The sequence below is a fragment of the Eutrigla gurnardus genome, assembly GCF_963514095.1.
Source record: "Eutrigla gurnardus genome assembly, chromosome: 10".
NCBI classification, from domain to species: Eukaryota; Metazoa; Chordata; class Actinopteri; order Perciformes; family Triglidae; genus Eutrigla; species Eutrigla gurnardus.
In genome coordinates this window covers 22748306-22767305 of record NC_139924.1, presented here as the reverse complement: position 1 = coordinate 22767305, position 19000 = coordinate 22748306, and the positions used below count along the sequence as shown (strand labels likewise).

General features: G+C 38.8%; 1 protein-coding gene across 3 annotated transcripts in view; it reads left to right on the top strand.

Moving 5' to 3' along the window:
• Window positions 1-412: 412 nt before the first annotated feature.
• The window catches only part of arrb1 (arrestin, beta 1), a 26091-nt gene continuing 7503 nt past the window's right edge, over window positions 413-19000 (top strand). For all 3 annotated transcript variants that reach the window (XR_014597810.1, XM_084018902.1, XM_084018903.1), the window contains exons 1-11: window positions 413-525; window positions 10120-10150; window positions 11205-11265; window positions 11412-11456; window positions 12297-12493; window positions 12930-12989; window positions 13075-13142; window positions 13456-13591; window positions 17730-17814; window positions 17901-17973; window positions 18239-18376. Coding sequence is in view for 2 of the 3 variants with exons in the window: in XM_084018902.1 (XP_083875028.1) it covers window positions 506-525; window positions 10120-10150; window positions 11205-11265; window positions 11412-11456; window positions 12297-12493; window positions 12930-12989; window positions 13075-13142; window positions 13456-13591; window positions 17730-17814; window positions 17901-17973; window positions 18239-18376 (914 nt within the window). In the remaining variant the exon portion in view is untranslated. The remainder of the gene's footprint in view (window positions 526-10119; window positions 10151-11204; window positions 11266-11411; window positions 11457-12296; window positions 12494-12929; window positions 12990-13074; window positions 13143-13455; window positions 13592-17729; window positions 17815-17900; window positions 17974-18238; window positions 18377-19000) is intronic.

The window sequence follows — 19000 nt, the reverse complement described above, 5'->3', positions numbered from 1 at the left end:
TTTGGCACATTTCAGACTCTGTACAGAAGCTCTGTTTGTTACTGTGACGCAGTTTAACTTGTGTTTATTTGAAAATAAGATCTTATGGTTAGTGTTTATTTTACTGAAGGTCAGAGTCCAGCTGTCAGCATGTTAATGATGAACACAATGTGTCCTCTGGCTGTTTTCATGTTTTAACACGTTTTACTGCTAATCAGTCTGAATATAGAGAGAAGACAGGGAGGAGAGAGAGAGGGGGGGGGGGGGGGTGTTTAAAGAGGAGGAGGAGGAGCAGCATAGTGGGGGATTCAGTCGTTTGGAGCTCAGATGGAGGTTTTTCCTCCCACTGAGTAGAATCTGACGGCATGACAGCGACTTCCTGAGAGAGGGAGGGAGAGAGAGAAAGAGAAAGAGAGAGACATCCTCCCCTCAGTTTCCACGGTGACAGCATCCCTCCTCCTCCTCCTCCTCCTCCTCCTCCATCGTCTCTCCGTCCGGCTGCTGTCGACTCGTCAGCGTCATCAGGATGGGAGATAAAGGAACCAGGTAAGATTAAATATCTGTCTGTGTTTGTGGTTTGTGCACATCGTTCTGCTGCTCTTGGTTCCTCACAGAGCCTTTTAATGTGTGTATGTTCTAGTAGGAGAAGCTCACGCTGTGTTGTTGTCACATTACATAACATTCTGTAAGAACCTCCAGCACTGCGACGTCTGTGTGAGCAGCACACTGATCTGCTCTTTGGAAAGGTTCTTTTTTTTATTTTTGCCTTTATTTTGATAGTACAGACCGACGGGAAACGGGTCAATTACTCTTTAAGAAAGTAATCACATTACTAATTACTCATTGGCAATAGTAATGACTTGCTTTACTGTGGTTTCTCACATCATCTTCTGTTATAAATGTAATCAAACAAACAGGATATACAGAAACATGTTTTACTCGTCCGTCAGGACTCTGATGTGTTTCAGCTCAGTTCACTATTACTTTCTTCTGTTTGTGGGAAACAGTTTGTGTCTGTATTTAAGGTATTTATGGATTTGTATGGAAGTCTAAAGATGACTTAAAGATCCAATTAAAGATTCCAGTCCTGATCCTGGTCTCTACTACTCTCTGAACTGAGTTCACAGAAGCACAAAGGAAATAAAACTGGATGTATTTCACGTCTGTTTTCTTAAAATGGAATTTGAGAGGTCAAAATAGTTCACTTGGACACAAAGGTGTCTCTCTGCTTTGACTCTATTTAATAGTAGAAACAAACTGGATACGGTGTACTCGTCCATCAGGACTGACCTCTTCTGTTTGTGTTTTTTTTATATCCATAGAGGTGGACTAGAAACGGTGATGGATTTTGACATGTAACAAAGGTCAAGAATTAAACCACGGTGTTATGGTTATATGGCGTGTGCTGTAACCTCTTGGCTACCAAGGTGCTCCAGTTGATTTATAATTTTCAAATATTTACTTTTATATTTAAACCTGAGTTGAGTGACACTGAAAAGTGTGATGGGTGGAAAATGGGAAACTCTGAGGTTAGGAAACTAGTAGATTAGCTGGTATTTTAGGGCATTTTTTTACGGTATAACGTTTTACTTGGGGATAGTCACATGGGATTGTGGCATTGAACTCACCACTTTTTCAGTTGTTGCCTGGTTTCGACGTCAAAAAAATATTTTCAACTGCTACAGCAACTTGGTTCTAAATTATTCATGAATTTACTATTAATCAAACAGGTCTTACCTTTTGCGAAAATGGCAGATGATTACGTCTATGTAGCGTGAAATGTATTGGGCAGAAGCAGGCAACAATCTCTGGTTCTGAAAAGTGAAACCAAACTGCATTCTCTCTACTGGCCATCAGGAGGCGACTCATCTCTGATTGTTCAGAAGTCTATGAGAAAATGACCCTGCTTCTCACTTGATTTGTTATCTCAGTAAACATGAGTTAATGGTCTCAATCACTAGATTCAAGTGTTCTTCAATACATCATGGTTCTTATTTAGTAAATGATGGTCCCATTAACTATCAAATAGGCCATTAGCATATGCATGTGTGGCTACCTTGTGATTGACAGGTCCTTACCATGGCGTTGTCCGTCTGGAAGTTGTCTGTTTTTTGTCTTACAACATTAAAATGCTACCACTGCCTTGCTACTGTTGCTACCATGCTACCAATGCAATTAGCTTCAGAGATTACTTTAACATATAGCTGTAAAGTTAACCTTGAATTATGAAAGCTAACTTTGATAACAGCGGTTTTGAAGCCTCAAGTTCAGCAATTTGGCCATTGCCATCTTGGATTTTGGTCGTTGCCATCTTGGATTTTTTGCAACCAATGAACAGACGTATACTGTGTGAGAAGTAGGGTAATTTCAAAAGTTTAAGGCACATCCGCATTGGCTTCATTTTTCAGAACCAGATGTTGCTGCCAAAGTATATTTTAGTAGCATTTTATTGAAGCATTTTATTGAAGCATAATCTCGACAGACATTCAAAAATATCCCACTGTAGATGTGTTTCAAACTCATTAACTGATCAAGGATGCCAGTCTGTCTGATTCACTACAGGCAGATTACCCTCAATCAAGTAATCAATACAAACACCGATTGTTTCTTCCCATGGAGCCGACAACAAGACTGTTGAGGTCTAGTAAACGTCTGCTGTCAGTCAGTCGTCAGACTCGGTGTGGAATAGATGCCTGGATGTTTACGTCTGGTCCAATTTGTTAACATCAAGCATTCGATTTGAACTAATTCTGTATTAGTATTACTGTGTTATTTTCTCACACACCCTTTTTTTTTTTTACAGAAAAAAGGTATTTTGACCTATTCTGATAGTTTTCTTTGCAAGGTCATATATTCACAAACAATTGAGCATTTTTAACAACAACAACAGTAACTGTAACACAGCCATACCTGTGGCCTTATGATTTGGACTCTGGTTACAAGAGGTGCAGAGGTGTCAACTGATTACCACCTGGTGATGATGGTAGAGGAGGCTACCAGACAGACCTGCTAAACCCAAACATGTAGTGAGGGTGAACTGGAAATGTCTGGCTGAGGCCCCGGTTCAACTACCACCTCTGGAAGAATCTTTTGTGCATCCGGTGGGAAGCTGGGGACATAGAATCAGAGTAGGCCATGTTCAAAACCTCCATTGTGGAAGCGGATGTGTGTTGTGGGCGGAAGGTCATTGATGCATGTTGTGGCGACAACCAAAGAACCCGCCGGTGATCCGATCATTTCCATTAACTCTAGTATGTTGTAGTAGTCCAAAACACAACATTTATTGAAAAAAATATGATTTCCAAAATTCTAAAGAAATATTTGTTGGTGTTAATATTAATCTTTCAAAATCAACATTTTCAGTAAAATTGTTTGTTGCACACAAATAGAGGCAGCTCCTGTATTAATGGGGCAGTTGACAATTTATTTACACATTTATACAACCACAATAACAACACAATAAGTCTATTTCCCCCAATATCTTTAGTGTGATGACATCATCTGACAACATTCAACGTCATTCAAAGCTTCATTTAAAAACCTCACAGTAGAAGCTTTGAATGGTAAAAAGACATTTGGTGCATGTTTTAATAGGGTGTATTATGTTTATGTTATTATGTTTATGTTTAATACATGTAGCTATTTTAATATAAAGACATTACGATTACTGTTTTTTGTAGGTCAAAGGTCAAGGGTCAGATCTGGAACATGTTGGTTAGGTTTTACCTGATGATAACCGTAGACCACCCAAGTTATTACAATTCAGGCCATTGCCATCTTGTTTTATTGGAACCAGATGTGACCATATTTGGACGAGAGGGTGGAGTTGTAAGGGCCAGGTACCATTAGCATAGCAAACGCTAAGTTTCCAGCTAACACTAGTGCTATATAGCTAGCTTTGCTAGCAAGGTGCATTCGTAATCCATGTTAACTGTGATATTAATTGCAAATTTTGGCTATTTTAAAATATACTCCTTGAGGGCACCATCACATGTGCACAAAATGAACATGCGAGTGACTGGATGAATGATTTGCTTCTGATGTCACATGACTATTAAGCATCCAGCGATAGTCACATAGACTATTCAATATTGAGAAAGACTATGGTGGGGGATGGAAAGGGGACACCGGTGTTGGACATGTGGTGTATTTTTATGAATATAATTCAGATTATGAAGATTAATCTCGATAGAAATGAAGCACATAGTTAAGAGAGAGTCAAGAGAGTTCAACTTAACAAGAAAGGATGGACATGTGTTGTGATGAGTTTGTGTGTGTTGTAAAGCATGACAGCAGGGCAGTGAGATGTTTTGTGAGTCACAGAGATACACCAGATACAGCATGAACTCATGCTTTCATCTCAGCCTGTATTGGGCAAACAGAATAAAAGCTATTAGGCTCAAACATATTAATAATACATTTTGTGGAAAATCCCAGAAACAATAGTTCAAAACATATTAGCAAGAAATGGGCTTGTGAAATAGGCCAAAGAGGCGTGGCTACACAATGACACCTAAATATCTGTGGAATATTCCCAAATGAATGAGAATGGATGGGTGACGAGTAAACAAGAACCACAACAGGAGGAGATGAATATGGTATATAGGTGAATGCTCGAGGGAACTTCAGTGCTCCATGGAAAAGCCCTTAGTTCGCTGTATTATTCTTTGATACACAGAAGCTCACATTGCATTGAGCTGCTGCTGAATCCATTGTGTTTTACTGACATGAAAAAGAGTTATTATACTACTGAGAAATATAAGTGTTTTGGTGATCCTTGGCATGGTTGAAGGTTTATTTCCACAACAGACACCACGTGTCCCATATATTGTTGTTGAATACACCTAACGTTGGTTTTGTAACAATAGATACAATTTTGTGGCTGTTTCATGAACCGCCGTGAGATCATGTTTGGAATCTTCCTCTTGGAAGCGTGTATATGATCTGGCAACCCGGTCGCTACATTTTTATAGAGAAAACGTAGAAACACAAAATACATAATAAAACCCAGCAGCACTTCTAGTGATGATTGAGAGGGATTATTTTGTCATCCTGCCTTTAAGTTCATGGAGTTTTTCCTGTCTTGCTCTGGAGTTTGAGCCGATGTTACTAAACACAACGCTGCTGCAACATCAGTGCTTTTAATAGAAACGTTCTGTGATGTTTGATTCTTCCAATATAGGTTGTTGACGATGAACCTGGTCCAGACCACAGAACATTTCGAGTCCTGAGTGGTTGTGTGTTTGCAGGCTGAATGAGGAGAATATTAATGAGCTCAGTGTGATCTGTCAGACATACAGAGCAGCACACACTGATCCTGGTTCACACCGAAGCTCATTCAAAAACTTCACAGTTATACACGAGGAGGAGGAGGAGACTTTCCGCGTCAAAATCATTTTAAAGCAAATATTCCCTTTATAATCATTATTTTCGTTCTGATTAGTTTTTAATGATGTTAAAGGCAAAACTCGGAGAGTTGTGAAGATTAAACTCCAGCTTTCTACCTTTTCTCTTATATTTTATTTGCAGTGTCCCGTATTTCACAAATCAAAGAGAACACAATAAACAACAACACGCCAAAAGAAAACAAGACAAGGTTTATAGAATAAGTTAAATTATAAAGTTTTCACAGAACCACTTGACTGGTAAAAAAAAAAACATTTTACCATTTTTAAAAACTGTTTTGGCTCCACATCAGTCACTTTTTGATAACGACAAATAGTGTGTAGACTCTATCCGAAGCATGTTTCTATGCATAGGTTAAAATAGGAATTTTATCCCTACCTATTTCATAATGAGTTTTGAAAATGTCCCTGCGAAACACCTGTTCTTGTCACTTACTGTATATTATAATAATGAAGAAAAAAAAGTGTAAAAATACTGATGTTTAACAAACGTTCTTCTACAAACGTTCTACGTGGAAATACCAAATGCAAAAAATATGTTTTTGTGAGAGAAACTAACTGAAGAAGCAGTCAAACTCCCTTCAAAATATGACATTTTATCCATTATGAATACAAAACACTTCATAGTTAATAATATTTAAACACAGTTTTATGTCATAAAGGCAGAAAATAATAATATATAAGTTAGCTGATGATTTATTTTGAATTCCTCCTGTTAACACAACATCTATCATCCCTGATCTTCCCAAGTTATTAGCTTTCTGTCTGTCACTTTGGTCCAGAAAGAACTGTCTCACCATTTAATGTGTCCAATACTAAAACCTGCAGAATCAACAGCATTCATCCTCAGCTTCTAATGACTGAATGTTAGTATACGAACACGTTCAATTCAGAAGCAGTAGTGGAAACTAGATTTACTTCACTGCTGTGCTAAAATACAGATTTATGATACTTTTACTTTACTTGAGTATTTCTAGTTTTCGCTAATCGTGTACTTTTTACTGCACTACATTTATTTAATAATTTCAGTGACTGCAATTTCAAATAATTAAAACAAAATACTGTGTGAAGATGTGACGATGTGTTCAGGTGTGACTAGGTATTCAGGTGTGACATTGTGTTCAGGTGTGACAATGTGTTCAAGTGTGACAGATGTGTTCAGGTGTGACCATGTGTTCAGGTGTGACCATGTGTTCAGGTGTAACAATGTGTTCAGGTGTGTGATGGTTGTGTTTAGGTGTGACCATGTGTTCGGGTGTGACCATGTGTTCGGTTGTGACCATGTGTTCAGGTGTGACCATGTGTTCAGGTGTGACCATGTGTTCAGGTGTAACAATGTGTTCAGGTGTGTGATGGTTGTGTTTAGGTGTGACCATGTGTTCAGGTGTGACTATGTGTTCAGGTGTGACCATGTGTTCAGGTGTGACCATGTGTTCAGGTGTGACCATGTGTTTGGTTGTGACCATGTGTTCAGGTGTGACCATGTGTTCAGGTGTGACAATGTGTTCAGGTGTAATGATGTGGTCAGGTGTAACAATGTGTTCAGGTGTAACGATGTGTTCAGGTGTGACCATGTGTTCAGGTGTAACAATGTGTTCAGGTGTGACCATGTGTTAGGTGTAACGATGTGTTCAGGTGTGACCATGTGTTCAGGTGTGACGGATGTGTCCAGGTGTGACGATGTCTTCAGGTGTAACAATGTGTTCAGGTGTGACTATATGGTGGTGCTCAGGTATGATCTAGTCTCAGTGTCGGGGGAGTTTTCAGGCAGTCAGTTATTGATCAGTCAGTGTTTCACTCTGTCAGCGTCTTGATCGATCAGAAGCTTCACAACAAACACTTCACATTTAGCAGTTCATTCTCAATATTAACGGCAGCCAAAGGAGATTCATATCAACCTCCAGCATTCACACAATATTTTCTCATTTCAAATTCCTTAATATGTGAAATCCATTGACCTCCAGGTTAAGATTCCAGATTCATTGTTTTTTTTTTAAGATTCTTCGACCTTTTTAGCTGATTAAAACAATTTAAAAATACAGCAGCACAAAGCTGACAGGTGATTATACATAAGTACATGATATGTTGAAAGCCATGTGGAGGCTATAGAAATGCTATAAATATCAAATTTTGCACCTTTAAATTCAATGTTGCAGCCAATCTTACAGGCTGATTTGTGCCTGTGTTGTTTATGTCACAATGACAATCACAGTGACTTCTTAAAATTATTTTTATATGCTTTTTTTATCTGAATTTACCTGTGATCATGTTTTCGTTGTTGGCCGATTGCTTTAAGCGCCTCATGGTGACGGTTTAAGTAACTTTACTGTAATGTATAAATAAATGTTTGCTTTCACAAAACAGCAAAAACAAGAGATAACTACATATTATAAATTGTATCAAATCTGCGGTGTATTCTGCTATACTAATTCTTCTTAGTTCCCTTTATAGAATTTTCCATTCATCTTTTTGTTTGTTTGATTGATTGTTTAAAAATATTCAAAACATTGAAAATGTTTAATTATAAATAAATAGGCATTTCATAATGAAATATTTATATAACAGAATTGCACACTTAGGATTTCCAAAAGATTTACTTGATATACCGTATGTTGTTGTCAGAGCTGCAAGGCTTTTTAATCATCAATTAATGTACTGATTATTTTCTCAGTGAGTTGATTATTTGTGTTAAGATATAAAATTGAAAAGAAAAAAAAATCAGTTGAATGATAATCAAATTTCATTAGCTGTGCTATAACGCTGATGTGAGTTTTCAGAGTTGCTCTGAGTTAAAGTGTAATTGGACTAATTGCAGAGATGATGGCAAGCAGATAATCGCATGCTGAGCGGGCTCCCAGGAGTCCCTGCAGTTTCCGGTAAATCACCATCCTGATGCTGCTGATTGATGAAGGTCCATTGAGGAGGAAGCTGAAAGCTAATGGGGGGGGGGGGGGGGGGCTAATAATGTCAGACAGCATTAGAGACAGGAAGCTGTGCTGATAGTGATGAGGATGATGATTGACAGCAAGACTCCCATCAGAGAAAACCTCATCCATCTATATTTGTGAGGACTTGCCCATTCAAAACAATGTAGCACCATGGTCAGGGTGGCGGCCATTTTTATGTGTACCCTTGCCATAGTGAGCCACTTGTGTATAAAGTAAACTAACTTACAGCAAGTGGCAGACTCAATTATTTGAGGTGTTACAGTAATGACTATCAGTGGAGTAGAAACTTTCCGAAGCGTATGTCCGTGACGGTTCTCAATCATCCAGGTCATGGTAATCTTTGAAAGATTTATGGGAGGCAACTGTACTTGCTTTGCTGGTCAGGAGTTCGTTCGACCACTGAGGCGCCACAACAGAGAAGAGTCTGGACTTTGCTGAGTGACATTTGTTTGATTTCAGTGATGGTGGTACCAGCCGGCCAGCTGAAGTAGAGGAGCGAAGTGCTCGCATCGGGGCGTGTGGTTTCACCAGTGTTTGGAGGTAGATGGGTGCCGTTCCATTGATGGCCTTGAAGGCCAGTGCCATTGTCTTGAATTGGATGTGTGCTGCAACAGGGAGCCAGTGGAGGCCACAGAGGAGGGGGGTCACATGGGGGAATTTGGGTAGAGTGAAGACAAGGCGTGATGCAGCATTCTGGATAAGCTGTAGTGGTTTAGTCGCCAAGGCCGGGAGTTCCGCCAGGAGAGAGTTGCAGTACTCAAGGCGGGAGATGACTGGTGCTTGGACCAGGAGTTGCGTTGCCTCCTTTGCGGATGTTGTAGAGGGCAAATCTGCAGGATCGGTCTGCAGCAGTGATGTCGGAGGTGCAGGATAATTGGTCGTCTAGGATTACACCCAGGTTCCTTGCAGTTGACGAAGGCAATACTGTGATGTCCTCGACAGTGACCGACAGGTCCATGCGAGGGCAGTTTGGTTTTATGCAGGTTAAGCTTGAGGTTATGCGCAGTTGTCCAGGTGGAGATGTCTGCCAGACATTGCGAGATGCATGTTGCAATGCCTGTTGAAATGTCTCCGAAAATCTAGTGCAACATTAAAACTGTGGAATTAGCAAGCAGGCTAGCTAACTAAAGGACAGCTGGCTAGTTAGCTATCCCTTGATAATTCTGTCATGCTTTAATGCTACACTGGTTACAGAAAATGAGCCAAGCAGCAGGCTGGTGAACAGCAGCAGCGCTGAGTCTAACGCTCCCTCCGCCTCCCTCTCCGCAGCTGTGGAGAAGGACAAGATACCTAACTAACTAGCTACCTAGCTAACCAGCTACCTAGCCAGACATCCATCTCCAGAGCTGCGTCCACTCTCTTCCTAGTGAGCTGCAATAACACTTTCTAGTGCACTTTTCTAACTGATCTGTGTTGTCACCACAACAACTAACAACAATCAATAATCAAATGACCACTGAAAACTGCTCAGTCTGTTCTACTCCTATTCTATTACTATGATATGGCCTTTTTGAGAACTTGAGGACAGTCTTCGAAAATTCCAACAATAACTGAAACCATGCTGGAGTCAAAGAGGGATTGTTGTTTCTCTCTGGTAAATTAATAATTCAGCCGCTGCAGCTCCTTTAGCTTTACCTCCTAACAACAACAATTTTTACTGGTCACACAATATTATAATTACGGCAATAAAATAAACTATGTTTTAATGATGAAGCATACAGGAAACACATCTGGTAATATTGACTTTATGTATTTACCTGATTTCCTTTCTGTGTGTTTATTTTCAGAGTGTTTAAGAAGGCCAGTCCTAATGGAAAGGTGAGTCATCTTTGTTTGTTTGTTTCAACTGCTTTAATCCTCAAGGTAAAAATGTAACCCCCAAAAATATATCAAAATGTATGAAAAAAATATATGGACACTTGAAACAAAGACACTGAAACAATACGTAAACAGCCAGCAAACTTAAAGAAACAACACAATCTCACTTCAACTCGTCACATACGGATGCTTGGTCAGGATCTTGGCATCACTTTTAACACACTGGTTAGCCCTTTAGCTTTAAGTCTGACAGACTTCAACAGTGGTTAATGAGTTAACACTATGTCACCAAGGTGATTTAAGTTAAGCATACATTACGTTGTCACTCGGTTAGGAAAAGAAATCGTATGTTATGTATATAAATTAAGTATGTTACGTACATGATGTCAGTTGTGTACTTTGAATAAATTAACTTATTATTCACGTAAGTTAAAATAAGTCGTCATAACTAACATGAATATGTTATGTGCATGATGCAAGCTATATATGTTATGTTATGTAATGTTATCTTGTTTGCGTAAGTCAAAATAAGTTGTTTGTTAAATAATACAAGTTATGTACATCAGTATATGATTGTAAATTAAGCATGTTACATAAATTAGCTTGTAGTTTAAAATAAGTCAACTGAACAGCGGTGTCCTGGGTGAAAGTCCCGTGAGGAGGTTGGGGTGGCTGATGGGTCAACCCCATACAACATCCTCTGTCACGTGGTCCTCCACAAGATAAGAAAAAAAAAAAAAAAAAAAATATTTAACAGGGACAAAAGAAAGAAACCTTGGGGAGAGACATTGAGGGGGGAATCCTCCATCAGGATGGACAGACGTAGAATAGATGTCACGTTTACAGAATATGCAACATGATAACTATAACATAGTCAATCCACATGACAGAAATTATATATGTAATCAGAGCAGAAGTAGTAGTAACAGTAGAAAATGATTACTGCTAATAACAGCAGCATAGTTTACAATAGAACAGTTGATTCTTATTGGCTGTTTGCAGTACTGACAGTTGATTCTGATTGGCTGATTTGACCTCTGTGTTGCTCTGTCAGCTCACTGTCTATCTGGGGAAGAGAGACTTTGTGGACCACGTGGACCTGGTGGAGCCTGTCGGTGAGATCAGTTTTTTACTAATATTTGTTTATTTAGTTTCATCAAAACTTTCTGCTATTAGCTAATTTTGACTCCAGCTAATCTCAGTACAGCTCAAATCATCCGTCCTCTTTGCTTCTTGTTGACTTTCTGACTTCTTCTTGCAGACGGCGTCGTCCTGATTGACCCAGAGTACCTGAAGGAGAGGAAAGGTGAGAAAATCTGAACCTCCAGCCAGCAACAAATGGTTAAATATTCTGATCGACATACTGAGAATAGCTCTATTATTACGTATTATATTATTCTAGCTTTAAGTAGTACAGTATGGGAACTTAAATTGTCCACCGATTCTGCCTAAAAGGGCTTTTCTTAATATTTAAACAACAGATACTTTGACTGGCAAATATATTCCACTTTGCTTGCGTGAAGGTAGATGGATTTCAGTTAATTTTGAGTCAGAAAATACTCAAATCAGCCTTTAAAATACCCACCACCTGTATGTCTTTACTTATAGAAAATAAACAACAGCTAAATCCTAGAAAAAATACATGATGGTGTTTCGTGTTCTCAATGGTTCCTCTGATGACACCCATCGCTATCTACTTTTCCAGTGTAATAATCACACCGTTGCAGAGGTTTCCCATGTCTACAGTTAAGAGCTGCTTCCACCAGAAGATGTAAAATTATCCATTCATTCTTAACCAAAAGCAAACATTACTCAAATAATGATACACACAGTGGATCCCAAACACCTCCTTAGAACATTGTTTGTTCTTCATCTTTAATAAATTGTGAAGTTCCTCAAGGAAGGGTCCTGGAGCCCGTTCTTTTTATTAAACCAATTAGATTTAACTAAACTTTCGTAAATCCCTGTTTTTTTTAATTTAATTTCTGTGTTCAGCAGAGAGCAAGGACCAGGTTGTATTGAGCCTAGCTCAACACAAACACTGGAAACAGGAGGGAAACTACTAGCGTAGCTCCATTATTAGTATATAATGTTAGTCATTGTTCACATATCAGGATGTGATTTGTATGTTTTTTGTTCCCATCAGTATTTGTGACTCTGACCTGTGCATTCCGTTATGGTCGTGAGGACCTGGACGTCCTCGGGTTGACGTTCCGGAAAGACCTATTTGTGGCGAACATCCAGGCGTTTCCTCCGCCACCAGAAGAGAAGAAGAGTCTAACTCGTCTTCAGGAACGCCTGATCAAGAAACTGGGAGAACACGCCCACCCATTCACCTTTGAGGTAGAGTAATGTTGTGTCATTATCTCAGGATACATGTTTCATCATGGAGTTGATCAACAACAACGGAAACCTTGATGGAATTCAGAACCCTGCAGGAACTAATTTTAGTTCTCTTGAAAGAGATAAATAATGTTATTTGCAGTTTGATGTCATGCAGTTACTGTAGAAATCAGATGTTACTGGTCTAATTTAACTAATTGTCACAGTTGTATAGAAGCAGTGGAAACAGGAACAGGGAGGAGCTCATAGGACTTTTAATTCCTCATTCAGTTACTGGAGATTTTTGTTTGAAAAGAGGATAAACAAGAAGAAGACAACAGAGAGGAGGTAGAGAAAGTGTGATTGTTATCATTGGTACCTACTAATAAAGATTACAAAAACATGTCTATAACAAGCAGCAAACGTATTTCAAGCTATTTTTCCTTTGTGTTTTCAGATTCCTCTGAACCTGCCATGCTCTGTTACCCTGCAGCCGGGCCCCGAGGACACTGGGAAGGTAAAGACGTGTTCGTGTCCACAGTCTCTTAACCCCTAAAAAGTCAAGTAAGCAGTTAAAAGTTCTTGCTGTTGTGTGTCTCCAGGCCTGCGGAGTTGACTTTGAGGTGAAAGCATTCTGTGCAGAAAATGTTGAAGAAAAGATCCACAAAAGGTAAAAGTGTGTCCGCTGCAGTTTGACGGGAGAAAGAAATGAATTATGAATGAAAGTGAAGTCAGGTGTCCATTAGCAGAAACCTAAAAAGAAAGAGGATTGCTGCTGCATAATTGACAGGGAATAAACAACAATAATCCAAAGTCATACTAGATCCAGGCTACTGATTCTAATTTACTGATATTTCAGAGTCAGACTCGTTGCCATAGATAATAACACTGATATATAAGAATTATGGGAGGGACCATAGATTATAATTTACTTATGATTCAGAGTTGTGGTCGGGTCCATATATTCTAACTTGTTGTTGCAGGAACTCGGTACGTCTGGTGATCCGAAAGGTTCAGTATGCTCCAGAGAAACCTGGTCCTCAGCCCACAGCAGAAACCACCAGACAGTTCCTGATGTCTGACAAACCTCTGCACCTGGAGGCCTCTCTGGACAAAGAGGTAAGATACATATGTAACACACAAACACACACACACAAACACACACACACACACACACACACACACACACACACACACACACACACACACATATATATATATATATATATATATAAATATATATATATAAATATATCAGTGTGGACGGTCAGCCAAAACGTGCAAGACTTCTGCGTTTACACACAAAAAAACGTTTCCGTGTAGATGGCGGGCCCGTGAATGTGCACTATAGCACGATACAAACGATCTCTCTGTAAAGGCAGATCGCTGAAACATTTGAGACATTTTAATCGTTCATGATCTAATATCGTCATATCGCACATCCCTAGTTTGAATGGAACCAAATGAACACAAACAAGTTTGCCAGGTGGATACAAGACGAAATGCCAGTGGCAAGTGTTTGGACTGTTTCTTCAAACATGATGAGCGTGTCAGCTAATTCCTTAGCCCAGCCAAGCTCAGCTCATGTTGTTGTAGGACTTGTTATTACAAATGGGCAAGAATATAATACGTAAGGAATAATCCGCAACGGGGAAATGTAGTTTACTGGAGAATGTAAACTGACTACAGTTGTCCTCTCCACTACTTAACTCATTGATTTGATAACATCAACAGAAATTGCAATTACATGCAAGCGTAAACAGATCTTCTGAATTGGTCATGGGATTAAATTAACTCAAATGTAGCTTTCTCATATTTTCAAATATGTGATCTGACAGGAGCCAACCACTTTACAACATGTACCCATATTTCTTTATCATGCTATAGCAAGATTTTAGTATCAAACCACGTTAAAATGCATCAAAATACAGGAAATTACATCTAATCTGTTCACTGAACTCTGTCACACGCTCTCTCTCTCCCTCTCTCTCTCACTGACAGCAGAGTCTGTTTAGCTTCATACTGCAGCTGCTGATGGTTTAACATGTTCGTTCAGGTTATTGTTGCAGCTGGGCGGCTTATAGCTCAATGGTGAGAGGTTAGCGTCACGTTCCTGCAGTGGTGTCGGTGTGGTTGTATATTAGTAGTTTTATGAGGCTGCGTGTTTATTGATTGTTCCATCTTTGTTTTTTATGCTTGAACGTCCCATCCAGAGAGCCAACAGTGCTAATGCGTTAACAAAAGTAATGCCTTAATTCCACATATTAATCGCCCTGCGTTAATGCGTTCATTTTGACAGCCATAATACTGTATATAAATACAGCCCTAACCCAGCCCTAACCCTAACCCTATAAATATATAAAGAGACCACTGCAAAATTATCACTTTCTCTGGTTTTACTATTTATAGGCATGTGTTCAAGTAAAATTAACATTGCTGCTTTATTCTATAAACTACTGACAACAATACTTAACACCAAATAACACAGTGGGTGTGAGACACTGTGGCCCGTAGGCCTCTCCAGGTCTGCATCTAACCATTAGACACCAGGTGTTGGGCAGAAGATGACCTTACTCCAGTCCTCTACGGTACAGTCCTTATGGTCTTTTGCAAACCTCAGTCTGGCTCGTTTTTGCTTATCATTTATGAAAGATTTTTTCAGTCCTTCTCCTTTTTGATTTTAAAATGTATTTATTCTTTGAGTTAGTGAAACTACAAGCTGAATCTGGTGTCTTGTGAACATGGACAGGAAGCTGATGTCTGTCTTAACACTGCCAAAGATGTTCCATGGATGCTGCCTCTTGCCATGTATTATTCCTGCAGTTTATCAAATCACACTAAGCAGACATATTAATCAATAAGGAAATTCTGGTGATCTTAGCCCAGAATCACGATATTATCATCAGCATCTGGACTTAAACGAGACATTGAAGCTGATGTGACCCTATTTAGAAGAAAATAGCATATTGATCTTCCCCAACTCTGTAATTATGATTTTTCTTTTTTGGCCCTAATACACTGTAGTAAATAAATACAGACACATACTGTATAGAAAGTAAAGAATAAATGAGAAGTCTATATGTTTAAAAAAAAAGAATAGAAGTGTAAATAGAAACTATACAAATAATAAATTACCAGTTAATGTGACAGTGCTGTGGTTAATAGTATGATTTACTATATCATAAATAATAAGTATAATATATAACAATATATAACAAAATATAACACAGACCAGCATACCTAACATGCCACTTCTCATACATATCTTGGGTCCTTAGTGTTATTATATTTTGAGACTGTGTAGTACCTCTGTTTTTTTGTACCTTAGATTGATAGATAATTATTTATTGTTTATAACATCAGAACATCATCTTATCTTTACTGAAAAAGAGGAGAGGGAGAGTAATGTGAGTGAGGAGAGCACTTGAAAACACAATTAGCGATCTCTTTACTATCACATGATTGATTTTGTATCATTGTAATATTATTTTGCAGCACTTAGTGAGTGTACAGTTTACACAATGTTGATTATTATCCCTCTTGGGTAGTACTAAAGCTACCTCCCACTAATGTTGCATGTTTTAAACTCCTTTAATCTGTAGCAATGATATATTAGATGATTATCATGTGTCCTATGAGAACCATGTATCTCTAAAAAGATAAACAGCCCTGTTTTCAGCTCTCTGTTGATGCATTTTCCAGCTGATCCAAGATGGTTTTTAGAGACTTTATTTAGCTTAAGTAGTAGGAGAAACTTCCAACATGAACACATGCAATACTCAAGTAATTGTAGGCACCTTCTAGCATTGTTTGTTTCAATTTGTAATTAAACATCTGAGCGTGCAAAATGACCTGTGGAGTTCCCCAAGGCTCCATTTTCAGGCCTCTACTGTTTCCACTATTGGTAAATTGACAGCAATGCATAATATTCTATACGATCATCAAATATTTGTTTACCTCTGAGATGAAGTGTAGGAAAAGTGGAAAGAAAAGTACCTCAAAAAGTGCACTTTACTAGTCCTTGAGTAGGGTTGGGCATCATTTGGATTTTAACAATTACGATTCCGATTCAGTTTCTTTGAGAGTCAAAAGTTGTGACTAATTATTTTCACAAGAAAATGTTATTAAAAAAAGAATAAAAACATAAAACATAAAAATGTATTGTTGCAGACACTGAGTTCAATTTGGTTTCTGTCATTAATGATGTATGATTCAATGGTAAATCTATTCCTGTAACTCGTCGAAATGACAACACGGCAAAACCAGCATTTACAGTATGTCGAGGGAGCTGCTGCTCATGTGGGTGTTGACGAGAGAGAAGTAGGAAGTGTTCATGGTGTTTGGTGCACTTGCATAACTGCAACCAAACCAAATGAAAAACTCACACCCCAGTTCAGACAAGCAGGTATAAACTCCATAAATTAAAAACATTTCTTGTTGAGAAAAATGATCACATCCCAGTATGCGCAGTATGCGCGAGCGTTCAGCACAGATCGTGTCTCAGTCCGTGGAGAACACCAGATGTCATCTTGCCCTGCTTTGCCACTAAGGTGAATGGAGGGTCACGTTAGGCTCAGCAGCAGTAGGCTGCCTACTAGCGTTAGCCATCTGCTTACATTCATGTACGGAAAATACATTACGGTATTTGCATTTAACACACGGTTTTCAGCAATTCGGTCAAGTATAACTTGGTTGTTGTCTCGCTATTGAGAATAAGTTTAATTTTCACTTACCTGACTGCGAGGAGTTGCTGTTGTTAGCTCAGGAATGGAAGAGGACGAGGCAGGAGCGGTAGACTGACGCAACACATCAAACATCATAATAGGAACCGATCACCGGAATCAAAATAAAAATGTCTTAAATCCTTTGGAATCAAAATTTTAGAAACGGTTTCCATTAACAACCGATTTTCGATGCCGAACCCTAAGTAAATGTAGTTATATTCCACCATTAATTAAATCCTCATCTCAGAGTTTAACATAACTTATTGGTGTCATTATTTATATTTATACGTATATACTTTGACTACTTGTGTTTGTATAGATCTTGTCACATTACTATGTTTATAGGCTCTTTATGTGAGCAAATACTTTTCTCTTTCATCCTAACATAATTGTTAACAATTGCAGCTGTACAATTTCCTGTGGGATTAAAAAAGTTTTCTGATTCTGATTTAACATAACAGATAACGTTCATTAACTTGATCACAAGTTATGATAATAATGTGGAGATAATAATAATAATATGTTTCTCTCAGATTTATTACCATGGAGAGCCGATTAGCGTCAATGTCCACGTCACCAACAACACTAACAAGACCGTGAAGAAGATGAAGATCTCAGGTACTTGCATACCTGTCTCCTCTGTATCTGTTGATCTGTGTAGCAGTTTATGTTATTGATTGATTGATCGATTTATGTTTCCACAGTGCGACAGTATGCAGACATCTGCCTGTTCAACACGGCTCAGTACAAATGTCCAGTGGCCACAGAGGAGTCAGAGTCAGTTTAATTTCTTTCTGCTTTCATTAAAAGTTCAGTCAACATCCGACATTACGCACCACAAGAGCCTTTCAGGAGTTGTTCTTGAGCTTTCGGTTGTATCAACTGGTTCTCCTCAGTTTATCAAATTGTTTGATTATTTTTTCTGAGCATTTCAATGACATCTCTACAAGACTTTGAATTTGTGCTCCAGTTTGAATAGTTTGAAGTGAATCATGTCAGAAGTTGATATCTGGGTTCATGGTCCGTACGTTTCTGTCTTCAGTGACGTCGTCGCTCCCAGTTCGACTTTCTGCAAAGTTTTCACTCTTACTCCATTTCTGGCCAACAACCGAGAGAAACGAGGCCTCGCTCTGGATGGAAAACTGAAGCATGAGGACACCAACCTGGCCTCCAGCACGCTGTGAGTCCAGCAGCACTTTTCACGAAGAGAGTTCGGGCAGATTGAAGGATGTTTTTGAAGAATAGAGAGGCAAAGTCCTGCCCCTTCTGATGTCCCTCCTGGGAGCTTATTTCGGAACGACGGAGAGACAAAATATATTTTGATCAAATTTGAATGTGCACATGATGTTTGTTAATTCAAAAGATCATTTAACACATTTTACAAGAAGGAGTAGGACAAGGCCTCTTTTTCAGGGACATTTCAAGTACAATTATAATGTTATTTAGTCTTTATTCAGGACTAAACTTCACTCTGATCCAAGGGAGCCATCTTTCCCAGAAACTCCAATATTCCGAAAGCCCATTTTTTCCCGACAGCCTGCTATCCTGAAATCAAATACCAATTTTTCCCAAAATACACACACAAAAAACAGAAGCACATGACTCATTATTACACAGAACAATGTCATTTGAACTTCCCGATTGTGATATTTTTTTCCAACTATGGCGAAGGCATGACCTGACCTATTCTGCCTCTGTTTGGCTTTCCTTGATATTCTTACCTAACCAATCTCACTATGCTTAAAACTAATGCCTTAACTTAATCAACCTAACTAACTCCAGCCAAGTTGTTCTGCATAATCAG